The sequence below is a fragment of the Nematolebias whitei genome, chromosome 5 (assembly GCF_014905685.2).
Source record: "Nematolebias whitei isolate Nwh7 chromosome 5, NemWhi1, whole genome shotgun sequence".
Lineage (NCBI taxonomy): Eukaryota > Metazoa > Chordata > Actinopteri > Cyprinodontiformes > Rivulidae > Nematolebias > Nematolebias whitei.
Genome location: NC_056502.1, coordinates 32,431,088 through 32,448,997, shown reverse-complemented (window position 1 = coordinate 32,448,997; position 17,910 = coordinate 32,431,088). Strand labels below are relative to the sequence as shown.

The following is a 17,910-nucleotide window of genomic DNA, read 5'->3' as shown; positions in this document are numbered from 1 at the left end:
GACTTTATTCTCATAATACTAAGACTTTATTCTCGTAATACTACAACTTTATTCTCATAATATTATGACTTTATTGTCGTAAACTTTAATCTCGTAATACTACAACTTTATTCTCATAATACTACAACTTTATTCACGTAATATTTCGACTTTATTCTCAATACTACAACTTTATTCTCATAATATTATGACTTTATTGCCGTTAACTTTATTCTCGTAATACTACAACTTTATTCTCGTAATATTTTGACTTTATTCTCATAATACTATGACTTTATTCTCGTAATATTTCCACTTTATTCTCATAATACTACAACTTTATTCTCGTAATACTACAACTTCATTTTCATAATATACGACTTTATTCTCGTAATATTTTGACCAATTCCTTTAATAATATGTCTTTACTGTCGTAATATTTTGACTTTATTCTCATAATACTATGACTTTATTCTCGTAATATTTCAACTTTATTCTTATAATACAACTTTATTCTCATAATATTATGACTTCATTCTTGTAATATTTCGACCAGTTCCTTTAATAATATATCTTTATTGTTGTACAACTTTATTCTCATAATACTATGACTATTCTCGTAATTTTATGACTTTTTTCTCATAATGTAATTTTTTTTTCTTAGTGTGGTCCTAATTTTCTGTTTTAGTTTGAATGATCTGCTTGGAGAAATTATTTCTAAATTAATATGCATAATGGCAAGATTACAGTGGATTGCTGCCATTATGAAACAAGTCCAGTTTAAAAAATGTCACCATCTATGTTGTGATCCTTACAATGATGGTGATGTTTTAAACATTATAAACAAGTGGTTCGCAGACTGTTTTGTCAGGCACCCCTTTGGAGAAAGAAAATTGTCAAGCTGCAAAACAAAATATTAACAATGCGTCAAATACTTAAGTATTCACCACGTGAACTGAAATCTTTAAAATTAAATTTATTTTAGTAAAATCAAAAGTTGTTGACTCCAAGAACTAAAGCAGCCGAAACAGGAGTCACTGAAAGACACTCAAGGCGTCGCAATCTTTGTTCTGCCTGCTACGCATTCCAGACTGGGAACGAAAATAAAACGCGGAGTGTCATCGCTCATCGTCATTTTTTTTTAGCTTTTATATTAGAATCTTTAGCTTAAACACCTCTGTTCATGTTTATTCTTGATTTTCATGTTTTGAAATTTTTCTTAATTTTTCCTCTTCAAACCAAAGCTAGCCTGCTTTAAACTGAGCGTAACAAAGAAGTGACGAGGTGTTCTTATCTGAACCTCCTTTAATAATCTGATCAGCTTCCAACTTGTCTTAACTGGACAGCGGCAACAACAGAAGTTTTTATTTAACAAATCACACTATAAAACTGTTAAATTCAATTTGTGTCGACTAAACCGGAAACAAAGTTTCTCCAACATTATTGTGTGAATGTTTCCAAATCATTCTCACAACTGAGATACATTTTTCTTCCCTACGCTTTTCAACACGTAACTCGTTCTGCATTTTTGTTGTTGTTCTGTTTCAACTAGGGGTGCACCGATAAATTTCCAATTTAATAAATCGGCCCCGAATTAACGGCCCTGATTTGCTTAATTTTGGGAAATTGGCCGATACTTGCATGAGAAACCAATTTTACAGATTTTTGTAGTTTTAACAAGAATTGTCTAAACTTCATTTATATTTCAGAGCACTACCTCATGGCCAGTCGTTTGTGCTTAAAATGATGTAAACTTTTTGTGCTATTTTAATCATTTTTCTGCTAATATCTGCTTTTTTCCCAGCTACTTTTTGCTCAGTTCAGCTTTTTTTCTAATTTCAGCATCTTTGATTTGTTGCCAATTTCCGATTTTTTGTAAGCTAATTAGCCTCTCTGCCTATTTCAGTCTAATCTGCACATTTCTGCTGCTTTCTGCTTTTATTTTCCAGCTTTCGGAACATTTTCAGCTGGTTTCAACTTCTTTAGCTGCTATGAGCTAAAATCATACAGCTATGCATTCACACTGCATTTTCACAGGAAATATAATTTCTCTAGTTATAGTTTGGAACTATGACATTTTTTCTTGAACAGTCTGTGCAATTAGACAAAACTAATACAATTACACTTTATGTTGTCTAATCTGAATTATTATTTATAAATAAAAACAATCCAGTTTTAAGTGTTATTAGCTCATGGAGGCTGCAACCTGTAGTCCTAAACAAAACCTTTTCAATCGGACGAACGTCATATGTAAAATAAATCCCACGCACTAACGTCAGGCGTGATCCTGCAGCGTGTTAGTGCCAGGTGCAGAGGGCGCCACGTGTGACAGCCGCGCACACCGACGACGAAGAAGAAGAAACGTGCACAGTATGAGCGGGACACACATGCAGAGCTGAGGCGGACATGCAGACGCCACGAGGGAAGCAGTTATCAGCCGTTTGTTTGTGACACATACTTGTTTGGGAGCTTCAGAAGCGGTGGTGTGAGCGTCAGTACCTCTGTGGAGTCCGTTATAATCAAACCCAACTGTGAGGGGAGAAGGAGGAGGAGGGGGGCGGGGGGAGGAGGAGGAAGAGGGGGGGAGGAGGAGGAGGAGGGTGTTTGGTTAAACGCTCTAAAATTCATACAAGCATTCATTTTCTCTCTTCTTCACCACCACACAGCGTGTGCCACCCTCTTTAATGGAAGGGGCTGTGGCAGTGATGATGGTGATGATGATGATGATGGGAGCTGGTGGAGGCGAGTCAGTGTTTTAATATGACGCATGTTAATGGAGGCCTCGGGGTGGCTGGCCTTTTCTGTGCACGTACGTCCACGCTGAAGACAACTGTGGGTGACAACATTAATTACAGCCTCTGCGAATGTTTACTGTGTGTGTGTGTGTGTGTGTGTGTGTGTGTGTGTGTGTGTGTGTGTGTGTGTGTGTGTGTGTGTGTGTGTGTGTGTGTGTGTGTGTGTGTGTACAAGAAGGCTGGAGGGACAGCTGAACACTGCATCACTTACCATTTGGCCTCTGTCACTTAGAATCACTGGCTGTGCCACATATCATTCACACTCTCCATAAAGAAGCTACTTATCTCTGTGTCTACTGCGATCACCACCGGCCCGGCTGACGGACATGACAGCCCAGGAGAGACGAAGAGGAGGAGGAGGAGGAGACGGTAGGAAAACAGGCAGGAATGAGGGGAGCCAAAAGAACAAAAGAGGAAAATGTGAAGGAGGAAAGAAGGAACTGAACTGGAGGCAAGAGATGAAAAGAGGATAAAGGAATAAAAGTGAGAAGACAAAACAGGAGGAGGAAACAAAAACAGTGGAAGAATGAAGGAAGAAAAAAGAAAGAGGATGAAGAGGATGAGTGGTGAAGAAACATCTGGAGAAGAAAGCGGAAAAAAGGAATACCAACAAGAATTTAAAAAAATAAGAGTAGAGAAAGGAGAAAAGTCAGAAAAGAAAAATAATAGAATATAACCAGAGCCTCCTTCAGACTGGAAGATGCTCCTGCTTCACTCTCCATGACCTGAAGTCATGGTTCCCAACGCTGGGGTCAGGGCCTGAATAAACAAGTGACAGGTGTTTCAGCTGTTCCCTCTTTAGGGGTTGCTTCCTTATTACCAAGGAGAACCTCAACAGCTTCATTTCTGCCTCGTCCAGTTATTTCTTCTGTCTTTTTGTCCATGTCTCTGTCTCCAGACCATACAGTATAGCTGGTCTTACCACTGTCTTGTAAACTTTTCCTTTAATCTTTGCTGACACAGTTTTGTCACAAATCACCCCTGAAACTTTTCTCCATCCACTCCATCCTGTCTGGACTCTCCTCTTTACCACACTCCCCATTTTCCTGGACAGTGGACCCCAAGTACTTGAAGTCCTGCACCTTTGTGACCTCTGCTCCTTGTAGCCTCACTGTTCCACCTGTCTCCCTCTCATTCACACACATGAACTCTGTCTTACTGCGGCTGACTTTCATTCTCTTCTTTCAAGATCATACTTCCACCTCTACAAATTATCTTCCACCTGTTCCCTGTTCTCACCACAGATCACAATGTCATCTGCAAACATCATAGTCCATGGGGATTCCTGCCGGACCTCATCTGTTAGTCGGTCCATCACCAGAGCAAACAAGTAGGGACTCAGAGCAGATCCTTGATGAATCCCACCTCCACCTTGAAGATATCTGCCACTTATACAGCACATCTCACCACTGTCCTGCTGTCCTCATACATGTCCTGCTGTCCTCATACATGTCCTGTACCAGTCTAACATGTCCTGCTGTCATCATACATGTCCTGTACCAGTCTAACATATTTTTTGCAACTCCATTTTCCCCAAACAACACCACATCTATTTTTTGCCACTTTTAAGCACTATTTGTACACTCAAACCAGCAATGGGGTGGGGGGGTCATGAATCTCTGCTTTTATTTTCTGGGTCAGAAAGTTAAAGTATGGCTGGATCAGGCGGCAGTGACACTGCTATGCTCTTAGGTTTTTCCTGGTATTCTCTGCATTGCCTGGTCCTTCACCACGCTCTATATGCCCACAGCTTTTAGTCAGGATGCCATGATAGCACAGGCATCATGTCTACAGTAGGTTGTTTCTACAAAACTTGTCACAATGGCATTTGTAGCCTTGGATGAGGCCAATATGCCAAGTCCTGCTTCACACTCTTAATGACCAAGCATCGCTGGTGAATGAGGACCGGATGTCGTAGATACGCTCCCACCACGTGTTCCACTCAAGACCCAAATACGCTGCTACCATTAGATCATCACTGCAGAGGTTTTATACAGGATGAAAACCCTCCAGGACCTAGCATAGGGTCTGGAGTTCTTGCTAAAAGGCTGCAAAGACCGTCCACATTCTGGCTGATTTTATTACATTGCACCAATGTTGCCTTCCAGTGTAAAGGGGCCTGAACAGGGAGGGAAAGAAAAGGAACAGGACTGGGTGTATGAAGCTGTTTACAGTGAGTGGCACTCAGATGCATGCAAATAGATTCCCAAAGTTTGGCACGGACAAATGCTGCTCCGCTTCATTAGGATGCACAATTCCATCTCTCTAATTGGCATGCGATTAATAATGTATACGATTTGTCACAGGTCACTATCTGCGGCAAATCATGTCTCAGTTTAAAAAATAGAGACAGCTGCCCAGCCCAGGGCAGGAAGGACTCTCAGACTGGCTGTCACACCCAGCTGAACAAAAAGATCCGGTGTGATTTATTTGCCGGCGTGCAGGGACGTAGCAGCAGACGTGTACGTGAAGTCGGACAGTGACAAATAGTTGTGAATGTGAATCCTCGTGCATATATTCTCCATATCTCATGTCAGGGTCGGTGAGTGGATAGAGCTGTTGTGTGCGTTTGTGTGTGTGCAGACATGAACGGCTGATGAAGGAGTGGTCACAAAGCTGGAAACTTCCTGGGACTTCTCACATGTACGAAGCATCATACATCCTGATGGTGCTGGCCGCAAACATTCGTCTTGATAACTTAACATATTATTCCAGCATGATTACTCCTGGAAGCTCGATTAGCAACTAGTCATTGCCAAAAACCTAATTTAGATGCAGTAAGTGACTTCAGAGAGTGACAAAACAAGAGTTCAACACCAGAACTTTTTCATGACAGGGTTAGATATGAGCTCTTGGAGCTTCGGGTCTCTCTGAGGAACAACAACTCAACACGTTAAATCAAGTGAAAACATTTACCGTAATTTCTGGACAATAAGCCGCAACTTTTTTCACACGCTTTGAACACACATATACAATGCTGCAACTATCCATCCATCCATCCATCCATCCATTATCTTTACCCGCTTATTCCATTTTTGGGTCACGGGGGTCGCTGGTGCCCATGTCCAGCAATCACTGTGCGAGGGGCGGGGTACACCCTGGACGGGTCGCAAGTCCATCACAGGGCCACATAGAGACAAACGAGACAAACAACCATTCACTCTCTCACTCACACCTAGGGACAATTTAGAGTTACCAATCAGCCTAACATGCATGTTTTTGGTCTGTGGGAGGAAACCCACGCATGCACAGAGAGAACATGCAAACTCCACCCAGAAAGGCCCCTGGACCAGGAGTTGAACCAAGGACCTGCTCGCTGAGAGGCAGCAGCTCTACCAGTTGCGCCACCGTGCTGCCCATGCTGCAACTAATTTATGGATATTTTTGACGCGCTAACGAGCTTCATGCTGCCAAAACATTTAGCCTGGTCACAGCCGGGCGCTCACATAGCTGCCCAATCTCTTTTGGAGTGTGGATCCTCATGACTCAGTGAGACTACCTGTATAAATAAAGGTTAAAAATGAATCTGACCAATGAAATTGCTGAACAGGTCACTGTTGAGGGCCCTCCCCGTTCTCTCCTCCCTTCCCCCTCCCTGCGTGAGTGTCACCCCTCGCTGTACACAACAAAGCATGAAGTGTTTGCATCAACTCAAAACAAGTGCGAATCGTAAATCAAATATAATCGCGAATTTGCCTCGAGACAAAAATGACGTTGAGAGCGACAAAAAAAGAGACTGAGGACGTGTGACAGATTCTGAGACTGTTCAGTTCTGACACAGAAGAAGACAAACTGAGGAAGATGGAAGATAGCGATCAATTACTTTTCCTGGTAGGCCACTGTTTATTTTTTTAACCAGCTGTGTTACAGGCATTGTTCATAAAAAAAACATTTACTTTATGTATTTGTGTATGTTACCGGTACATATTTAATTAAAAGTTTAAAAATCTTTCTGTGTAAATATCTCATGTTACAACGTGTGGACACCTGCAGCTTATACAAAAGCGTGGCCTAAACTTTACATTGAGTATTTTACATCACTTTATAATGCACCTGTTTTTGTTTAATTTTCATTGTTTATTTCATTTACTTTTCATTTAATATGCTTTTATATGACTGTCTCTTGTTGTCTGTACCTCATCTGTGTTCTTTGTTTAAATCAGGTCTCTCTTGTAAATGAGTCCTTGCAACTCAATGAGACTAACCTGTACAAATAAAGGTTGAACGAATGAATGAATATATGTGCAATTTTTTTTCTTTTTAAATTTGGTGGGCGTGGCTTATATTCAGGTGCGCTCAATAGTCCAGAAATGACGGTAAATAACATGCAGTGCACCGATGTCCCTCGTCGCTGAGGGATTTGAATAGTGAATGGTTGTAGTTGTTGAATAAAGGTAATTTATTTATTTTTGCTCTTGTCTGAGGCAACGTACAGTGACAGATCCTGGCAAATGACAGGAGCAATTTCACCTACCACCAGACGGAGCCAGGGGGTGGCCAATGGGGGCCTTGGCCACCATAGATTAATCTTTGGTCATGCCAATCATCTGAGGAAACTATACTTGTAAGCAATATAAAAACAAGAAAACGCAGTTTCCTCAAATAATAAGGGGGTCCAGTTTTTCAGCTTACAAGGTTTACATTTACACATGTGTATATGGCGGTGGCCATCTTGGATTATGATGTAATAACCAGATTTTTGATCTTCTGACCTTTCTTACATATAGCCACAAACCAAAATGGAAGTCGGCACATTGCTTTTATTTCAAGTTGTCTAACCGGACGAACGGTGGGTATTTCCAAGTCCCCTCTTCACTCCGCAACGGGGGACAACTACTGTACTATCAGCAATACAAGCCTTTTATTTCTGGGAGGCAACATGCTCGATAACAGAGGCTGTAATGTGAGTCATTGATTTCATGAAAGTCAAACTATCAGAAATGTGAATAAAGAGTTTGTAATGCAGAAGTCAGGTGAGAGATCCAAGCTGCTATTCCTTCTTTAGGGATCGTTCCCGTTTCTTTATCTGACTTCCAGCTACAAGAGCAGAAAGTGTGTGTACCACAGATTAGACCGTTTCAAAGTGCTCTTTCACCAGAAGTGCTTCCTGGCAGATCAGGGAGTGTAAACCTGCAACCATTTTGGCTGTAGCCTGTGTGTGCGTGTGTTTTACCTGTGTGGGATCTCATGTGTGTGCGCAGGTGGCTGGGCTGACTGAAACTCTTCCCACACTCATGACAGAAATACTGGCCCTGCCGCACGGCCGACCTCAGCACTCCTGAACACACACACACAAATATCGGTGTTCAAACACAGGTCGTACATACACAGATATGAAATCAATCTTTTTCTAACTTATTCAAATCAATTTCCTGCTACATTTAGTCAGAGTCAGGTGTTTGGCTCTCTTTACTCAAGCAATATCTACTCTTATCGGAAGATAAAAAATGATTTTGTTCCTTTGACGTCTCGTCCATAAAGGTGAACATCACGTTTAGTATCTTATGAGTGAGAAGACATTTTCACATAGGAGTGTTTGAGGACGCTGGATGAAGACATAAAGGTCAGGATGAGGCTGAACGTGTGTGTGTGTGAGGCGGTGGAGCTAGGTAGCATGAGCGGAGGACTCGTGCCGGCATCATTAGTATGTCTAATGTGTCATTATGAGCGGCTCGCTCCGGGGGCTGGACTGCAGCTGTCACACAGCATCATCTCAGAGGCTGACAGCAGGACACGGGCAGCGCACACACACGCTGCATAAATTACAGGCAATTAAAACGCCCCGGCTGTGATGTGCCCGCTCTGCTGCCCGTGTGTCACATGTCAAGTGTGTGCGTGTGTCGGCATGCGTACGTGTTTCCAGAGTTGATTATACGTGTGCGTGGTCCAAGGGAGGGAAGTTAAGGCACACTGGTGGCTACGATACGAATAAACACACACACGAGAGCCAGATGTTTGACACTGCACACTTCAGACAAATGGACAACAGACTTTAGTCTTCATAAAAATAAAATACATTTTAAAAATCTAATGAAAAGTGGGAATCCTTTTTTGCTTATTTGGTCGTTTTTCAAATAAAAATCGTTTTTTTGGATAAAACTGCCTTAAAACATCTGGATATAAACCAGCTCCCCTGGCCATCTTTCACAGCTGTCAACACAAACCTCCTGCCTCAACACAAAGTTTATTTATCCTAAAATAAAAACACTTAAAATTTCCTGTAAAACTGCTTTATAAAACAGCATGAATCAAAAGTATCAACACTTAATAAAACGTTCAGCTGTAAATAGATTTTAAACTCCTGCTCTGTTGCTCCAACAGACCGAGTTAAATAAATGTTTGATAATTCTTGGAACACTTTTTTTGTTGCGTGAATAAAGTCCCTGACTCCTCAAACTTAGATGTTTTTTATCTTATTTTTATATTTTCCTCCATCTGAAAAAAGTCTAGTTGTCCTAAAGAGGAAGAGAACCACTGAAAGTCCCAGGTTGCACCAGCAGGTGGCGATAACACTCACTTTAACCACAAATCCAAACAGGATGAGGTATCTGAATAATAAATGTTTGTAGTTTTTAAGATGAGTGTTTTTCTGGACTGAAATTGAACAGGGGATGAAAGTAAACCGTAATGTTTTTGGTGTAAGATATTCAAGTGAATAGGAGTTACACTGTGGAGAAGAACAGAGGGAGGTTTCTTCTTCTTGTCCGAGGCAGCGCAGACTGATGGATCCTGGTGAGTGGAGGGAGCAGCTTTATCCTGCACCAGGTGCAATGGTGGAGCTGGTGGGTGACCAGTGGTACCATAGATTAATTTCTGGCCACCCCAGTCATTTGAGGGAACTTTACATTTACATATTGGATTTTGAAGTGTCAACCCAATTTTCCATAGAAACCTTTGGTACAGCTGCAGCCACACACCAAAATGGAAGTCGACACGTTGCTTATTTTTAAAGTTATCTTACTCACAAAATGAACCGGACGGACTATATTTTGAAATCCCCTCTTCTCTGCGCAGTACAGAACAAAAAGAAGCACGTTCTGAGCCTGGCTGAAGCTTCTCACAGACGTTTGTTTCATGTGACTTTGTTCATTATTTACTGTTAATAATACAGATGTCCTCCTGATATTAGTTTATTTTTTCAGGCTGAGTAAAAAGAACATTTACCGTATTTTCCAGACTATAAGTAACACTTTTTTTCATAGTTTGGCCAGTCCTACAACTTAATAGTCCAAAGTGTACGTTTTTTCCCCTATTCATGACGCAGTTTTTGACGGACAAGTTAAAAATGTTCATTCATACTGGCATGAGCCAAAGAGTAAACATTACCATTTACAGCTGCAAGAAGTTCCTCTAGGCTTTTGACAACTACCGGTACCGGTATATGTTTTTCCTCTACCATTAACACCCACACCCTGCCCAAACATTCACTTGAGACAACTAAGTAAAACTTAACACAAGTAAAATGCCCCCAAAAGTGATGTGGAATGAGACTGGTGCATTTACCAGTAACTTGCTTGTTGGACCCGTTGGCTTGTTATGTTGATTAAGCCTGTTCAGGACCCCAGGAATGTTCTGTGTGTTATTGTTATTTCAGACTAAATGTCTGTTCTTGTACTTTGTGAAATACACTTGTAAATAAATGCGACTTATATAATGTTTTTTCCTCTTCATGAGGCTTTTTTGCTGATGTGACTTGTAGTCCGGAAAATACAGTACATGTACTTCAGCTTGGGTATTTGCTGCTACAGAGTACAGATACTGAGTAGTGAGTTAGTACTCAAAAAATAAATTACTTTAAAAACACATTTCTTATTTTACGAACGCAGCAAACAGTCTGCTGTCATAACATCCCGTCTGTTCATCTTAAAATATCTCCAAACTATGGCTTTTTTAATGTATTTGTCCTCAGTTACTTGCAAGGTGGAAGAGGAAATGACATCACCAAGCATAAAAGCTGTATCTGGTTGAAGTTTCGAGGTGTTCCTATGAGTACAAATACGAGTGAGGCTAGTATCGGGACACCTCTAGTCAATAATAATAATAATAATAATAACATGTATGTTTCCATACAATGGCAAAATTGTCTCTCTGCATTTAACCCATCCATCACTGGGTGGGGCAGTGGGCAGCTATTGGGGGCACCCGGGGAGCAACTGGGGATGAGGTGTGCTGCTCAGAGACACCACAAGGTGTGCAGTGACTGGGGATTGAGCTCGGGACCTTCGGGTCACGGGTCGGCTGCCCTGCCTCTACGCCATCTTGGCCCCTACATAACCTTTTCAGCACATAACAGTTGTGCAACAAAGTCAAGACAAAAACAGTAAATCCTGATAAAAACATCTCGTCTTGTGACTTTTAGAAGTCAACCTGCTGCTGTTACACCTCTGACCACCATCAGAGGTGTAACAGAGCTGAACTACAGAGCTGGTTGATAAAAGGGTCGGCTGGCATTGAGGCTCTGAAGGGTGACGTAGTGATGATATGATCTAAACAATCAACCACTGGATGTAGAGAAGGAACGACCACAGAAGCTCCACGCCGTTCAGACGTCAGCTGACACAAATGGCCTTCGAGGCTGGTGAACTCGACCTCAATTTTCTGGTTCGTATCAGCCGTTGTGCACACTGACAGAGCTGTTGATCAACGGTCTTGAATAATGAATAAAGTCAGCAACGTCAGGATGTGTGTGAATCTGCACCAGGATCTCCTGCATTGTTCTACTTTTCTGCTGCAGGACAGCAGGTACCAGGAGGACAGGGAGGTAGAGGAGGTGACGGAGAGTATCTCTGGCAGCCCGGCTGCTGGCCTCTGGATATTCTACTTGTACTCCGGGCCGCCAGCCCTTCTCACTGATGCACTAATGAAAGACAAGACAGAGCCGGACAGAGAACACACACTCGCACACGTATTACACAGATACACAGGGAAACGACTCAGTTGCTCAGAAAAGGTCAGTTTATAGCATGTGACTCAAAGGGCTAAGGCGGACGGTGACGATATGCGCCTGGACGGGTGACAGCGATGTCACGCGTCCGCTCGGGGGGCTCTTGTCTTTGACCCCTGGCTTCGTGCAGGCCCACTTGACCTCAGATGACACAACAGAAAGTGGGCAAATAAAACGAATGTTCGGTAATGACCAACGCAGCTGGTGGGGTAATTATTCTCTCCGAGCGCTGGGTTTGCCTCTCCTCACATTCGCGTCTGAGCGCGCCTCTCGACAGGCGGAGCTGTGACCCAAACAGTTTGTGACAGAAGAGCCTTAGACCAGACATGCCTCGCAGCCTCCAGACAAGTAAGGTTCTCTCACGTCTTCCACTGTAAACAAGAAAAGGAACAAGCGACACACCGATGTCCCTGTCGCTGAGGGACTTGAACAGATATTGTCTGTAGTTTTGAAGATAAGTGTTTTACTGGACTGGAATAGAACAGAAAATCCAAGTGAATCTTAGGGTTCTTGGTGCAACATCTTCAGTTGGGCACGCTGTCGAAGAAGAGAGCAGGTCAACCAGAGCAGAGCAGGTGTCTCTTACAATGATGTTATTGCTCGTATCACTCAGCTCTCTGTGAATAGCAAGCGCCATCAGGCCATCAGTTGTTAGGCTGCTGGTCCTCCTTTATCCTGTGAACAGCTAGTTCTGGATGTCACCAGCAAACTGGTTGATCCACTATGAGAAGGTATAAGACTGAGTTTGTTGCAGCTCCTCAGACTGAAGAAGTCTTTTGGATAAATGATGTAACATTTCAAAAGCTCTCAACAACCTGGCTCCATCATAATACAGATCTTACTGTTCCATATTTTTTAACAGAGCACTTTGCTCTCAGACTGCAGGTTTACTTGTGGTTCCTAGAGTTTCCAAAAGCAGAATGGGAGGAAGATCTTTCAGTTATCAGGCTCCTCTCTTGTGGAACCAACTTCCAGTTTCTGTCTGTGAGGCTGACACATTGTCCAGTTTAAAGACTGGGATTAAGACTTTCCTTTTTGATAAATCCTATAGTTAGTCGACTTGGTTTCCTCACCTATTCCTTATCCTCTGCTGCTAACACCTTAGACTACTGGAGGACAAACTGACCTCATTCCATCAAACGAACAGTTACAAATACAAACAAATATGTTTGTTCAAGCTCAATAATCCAGGTAAAAAATCCTACAAAGTTCAGTCAGGTCCTCTGGACATTTTCGTTATGTTGAAATGTTTCGTCTTTCATCCAAAAGACTTCATCAGTCTGAGGAGCCACAACAAACTCAGTCTTATAAGCAGCACACTCACATGGTGGGCCAACCAGTTTGATGGTGATAAAATGGTTTCTGGAGTCCACACACTCGACTTATTGCGCATGAACTTTGATGTTTTGAACCACTTCGGCCATGGCTGCCTCAGACGAGTTGGTGGGAGAGAGGGCGGACTCCAGAAACCATCTTATCACCATCATGTGAGTGTGCTGCTTATAAGACTGAGTTTGTTGTGGCTCCTTGGACTGATGAAGTCCTTTGGATGAAGGACGAAACATCTCAATAAAAAGAAACTGCCCAGATGACCTGACTTAACCTTGTTACATACAAATGAATAGTTTGTATTTGTAAATATTCTTTAACACGTGGTTTCTGTCTTTTTCTTTCCTCCTAGAGAAAAGCTGCTCTCCTCCATCCTGGACCTGTCACTGTGTTTGTTCCTCCTTCCTGTTCCTCTCAAACCCAGCCGGTTGAAGCAGACGGCCTCTTGTCCTGAGCCTGGTTCTGCTGGAGGTTTCTTCCTCATGAGGGAGTTTTTCCTTTCCACTGTCACCTCTGTGCTTGCTTAGGATGGGAGACGGTGATGAAGTGAAAACTCAAAGCAGTCTGCTCCTCAGATAAATAATGTTAACTGACTTTATATGTTTCTGTTCAGTGCCCTGAGATGACTCCTGTTGTGACTTGGTGCTAAATAAATAAACTGCATTGAACAAGAAGAATGTGTCCAGAGGACCTGACTCAACCTTGTACGATTTATCTACCTGGATTACTGAGCATGCATCAGTACTTTTCCAAAAATATATATTTTTAAATTTCTTCCACTTCATACAGTATGACAGGCTTTAAACTGTTGAAGCAATGAATTAAAATCAAAACAAAAACAGAGGAACATATCGAAGTGCTTTAGTGCTTATTCACTGGTACCATTAATAAACTCACAATAAAACCTCCAAAATGAAACACCAAATGTGTAAATGAGCAGAAAGTGATAACCAGCCCGTACCTGTGGGGTCCAGCAGGACGTTGGCTGCCCCCCAGCGGTGGTACAGGGCAGCCAGCTCGTGTGGGCTGTAGTTTTTCAGGAAGCTGAGGATATCTGTGCGCATCTCCGGCGCCTCTGCAGTCCGCTCCTGCTTCGCCTCTCTACGACCGTCCAAAGGTGCTGAAGTGGAGGAGGACGGGGAGGAAGAACTCAGCACCGAGCCTCCGTGGGTCTGGGCGGTGCCGCAGCTCTGCGCTGCAGATGAACTCCGGCTGACGGCGGCGGGCCTCAGAGCATTGGGCCGACTCTGGCTGTGGGAGCTGGAGGGGGGCTGATGAGGGGAGCCCTGGGCCCGGTAGTACTCTGATGAGAGGCTGTGTTTGTTGGACAGCATGAAGCCCAGACCCTCCTGAGGCATCAGGTACCGGTCGGACATCCTGGAAGCTGCGGAGGAGCTGGGGCTCGGTGCCGAGGAGCGAGAGAGGCTCCTGGCGTTCTTGTCCGTGGAGCCTGAAGCAGCCAGGGAGTTTCCTCGAGGACACACTTTGGGTCTGAAGCGATGGTTCTGATCTTCTGTGTGTTTGACGGAGCTGACCGGACGCACAGGGACTCTCCCAGCATGGCTACCTGATGTTGATGAGGAGCTCCTTGTGGAGGGAGTGGATGATGAAGATGTGGCTTGACCGCCTGGCCTGCTCTTCCTTGGTACCTCGCTGGAGCAGATCGGGGGCCGTGTTCGCTGGCTGCGCATCAGTGGAGGCAACGGCTGACACTCCCTTCCTTCCAGGACCGGTGGGGGTCCGGTGCGTCTCCTGGAAGACAACGAGCCATCTCTGGAGCCCTTGGAGTTGTTTTTAACGGCCCATTTAGGAGCCAGGTTGGAGCTGCTGCTGTTGATGCGGTGAGCCACGGTCTGGTGCATCCAGAGCACCTCGGGGTAGCGGGTGGTGTGCGAGCAGAAGGAGCACTTGTGACTAGGGAGGTTCTTCCTGTCCAAAGGTAGGGAGTTCATCGCCCTGACGCCCCCGGCCCTCACACACAGATCAACAGGAAGCGTGGTGGGATCACTGGGGGAGGAACAAGCTGAGAGGTAAGTGTCAGGAGAGTTGTTCAGACCCTGCATAAAAGCCTGCTTGAGTTTGGGGAAACCGCCGTCCGAGCTGGAAGTGAGGCCGGGAGCGGGGCTGGGTGTGTCTTTGGAGGCAGCCGGGTGTTGGACGTGAACATGAGCAGAATACACCTGAGAGTCCGAGGTGACGAACTCACACAGGCTGCAGACGTACGGCTTCTCATCTGCAGGAACAAGAAGAGCAAACAGGTCAGAGACGCTCGAGAAACATCCTGACTGAACTGACTCTGCTCGTCTGAGCCCCAGGTCGTTTCAACAGGATGCAGTGTCCGGAAACTACCACCAGGGGGCAGCACTGCACATTAATTACATTTATTTATGTATCTATTTATTTATTTATATCGAACAGACAATAAAAACTCAAAACAAGGAAAGAAAATAATAATAAAACAAACATTCATACCAATTAGCATGCAATTTTACACAATTTGTTTGAAAAGGAGCAGGTAGAAGATAAAGATCTTGTGATGTCCTGCCTCATACACATCAATATACAATCATTCAGTCTCCCCACACCAAATAACCCTTATAATCCTCCCACATTATGATGCTTAAACCACACATTGTCATCATTGAATGTACAATTATTTACACATTATTAATAAACAATATAATTTTTGGTCTTTGAGACGCCCATCCTATGAAACATATGTTGCAATGCGCTCATTTTTATACAATTTTTTAAGCTGGTTTATATTTGTACTTTGTTTGAGCTCATCATTTAAATCATTCATAGATCTACTCCACACACTCGTATACAAAAACTCTTTGGTTGTTCTGATCCACTGTTTTTTTATTTTCCTTCTCCTCTTAAATTATAACCCCCCCTCTCTGTCACAAAACATTTTGTGAATATTGTGTGGAAGTTGACAGTTTCTTACTTTGAACATAAATTGTATAGTTTTGAATTTTACAAGGTCCCAGAATTTCAGTGCATTTGATTAAAAAAAATAAATAATGATTTGTATGCTTCCAATATCTCACTTTATGTAATAGTCTGATAGATTTATTTAGTCTTGTGTACAGCGACTGTAAATTTGTTTTGTATGTAATGCCCCAAACTTCCACACAATAACCCACATATGGTACAATGAGAATATATAAAATAAACAGAGATTTGTAGTCCAGATTAAATCTTACTCTCCTCAAAACAGCAACACTTTTGCCTAGTTTAGATTTTACTTTGCAGATCTGTGGTTTCCAGTAACATTTATCATCTAATGATGCCCAGAAATTTGATTTCATGGACTCATTTCAAATCAACACTGTCGATAATTATTTCGATTGCATTGTTTTTGTGTTTAATTAGCTACTTCCAAATATCATGAATTTTGTTTTATCTAAATTTAGTGATAATTTATTATTTTTGAACCAAACGTTTTAGTTTTTCAATTCTGTTGTGACAGATTACCGTCTGGTTTTGTTATAAACATGAAGAAAGTTCATCCCAAATATATCCATCATGGCTTATAAAGCTTAAAAATCTACAATAAATTAAAACACTTCCATAAATAACAAGAACGCAATATAATGCTACTGTTTTGGTGATTTTTGTGTGTGTGAGATTTTTTTGTATTTAGAAGTACTATTAATAAATATTGAGCTGAATAACAGCAAATACTAAATTCAAATTAACTTTATGATGCACTTTTCAAACAAGTGAAACTCAAAAGAGCTGAAAAAAATCCAAACCCAACCTAAAAAATATTTATCTATAGCCACTTATTTATATTCAAAATACTAATAAAAGTTTAGTGAAAGTGAACATAAGGATCATAAGGAAATGGAACAAACTTATTTAAAGTCAATCTGAGCTTGTTTTGAAGCAGGAAGTGTGTCCTGACGAACACAAACAGGAAGCTGGGTCCACAGCAAGAGGCATGCTGGGAAACTAAAGGCCCCAGAATTATTAAATTACAATGACACACATTCCCAAAGAGATGAGCTCATGCAAACTGGTATATTATATTTGCTCTTTTATCAATGGTTCTAGTTGGGGTTTAGTTTGTGCACCTTGTCTCTAAATCCACCACAAGATGGCGGCCATGACCTGCAAACATTTGTCTGCTCTGGGATGATTTTTCTACACATACTAGAGCTGCACATATAGACACCATGCACATTGCAACACACAGAGACATCCTGTCAGTGGAGGTGACACTATAAATGACCAGTCGCTCGGTTGGCCCGGTGCTGAGGACTGAGTGACAGCTGATGTCACAAGAGACAGAAACATCCCACTCAAACCATTACATGTGTAAACAACAACGTTTGCACGTTTTAATTTATTCCAACCTCTTATATTCCTATGGTAACGACTGTCAGTACAGACAGCTCTCCTGACAATAAAACAGGTTGTTAAAGAACAAACAGTTCTTGTTTTATTATCACATGAACACTGGATGTACGTCCACCACTGACTTTCCAGTTCAAGATGGCCGCCACAGCTGGACATCAACATCATCAACCAGAGAAATGGCTAAAAGTCTTAATTTTACATATAATGAGGTAAAATGTGACGTGGTAGTAGTTGAGAGTTACATAGTATTTATCACAGAGAATAAAGTATTTAACTCGCGTTGAGTATTTATATGTAACTGTAATTAGGTACAGTTTTGACTATAGGCTGTGGAGAGATGCAGTTATGTCTCAACTTGTTCAAACTGTGAGCAGGACGATGTAAACATAAACGTAACAACATACTATGACATGAATTAGAGCATAAACCCACATTCTCACACAGACACTAGTCAAAACTGTACCTAATTACAGTTACATATAAATACTCAACGCG

The 17,910-nt window shown here is 42.3% G+C and overlaps 1 protein-coding gene across 1 annotated transcript in view; it reads right to left on the bottom strand.

The window, feature by feature from the left end:
• Nucleotides 1-17,910, bottom strand: part of znf516 (zinc finger protein 516) — a 25,744-nt gene that overhangs the window by 4,352 nt on the left and 3,482 nt on the right. Inside the window, exons 2-3 of the mRNA XM_037677289.1 lie at nucleotides 14,009-15,280; nucleotides 7,948-8,052 (exon numbers count right to left, since the gene is read on the bottom strand). Coding sequence (XP_037533217.1) covers nucleotides 7,948-8,052; nucleotides 14,009-15,280 — 1,377 coding nt within the window. The remainder of the gene's footprint in view (nucleotides 1-7,947; nucleotides 8,053-14,008; nucleotides 15,281-17,910) is intronic.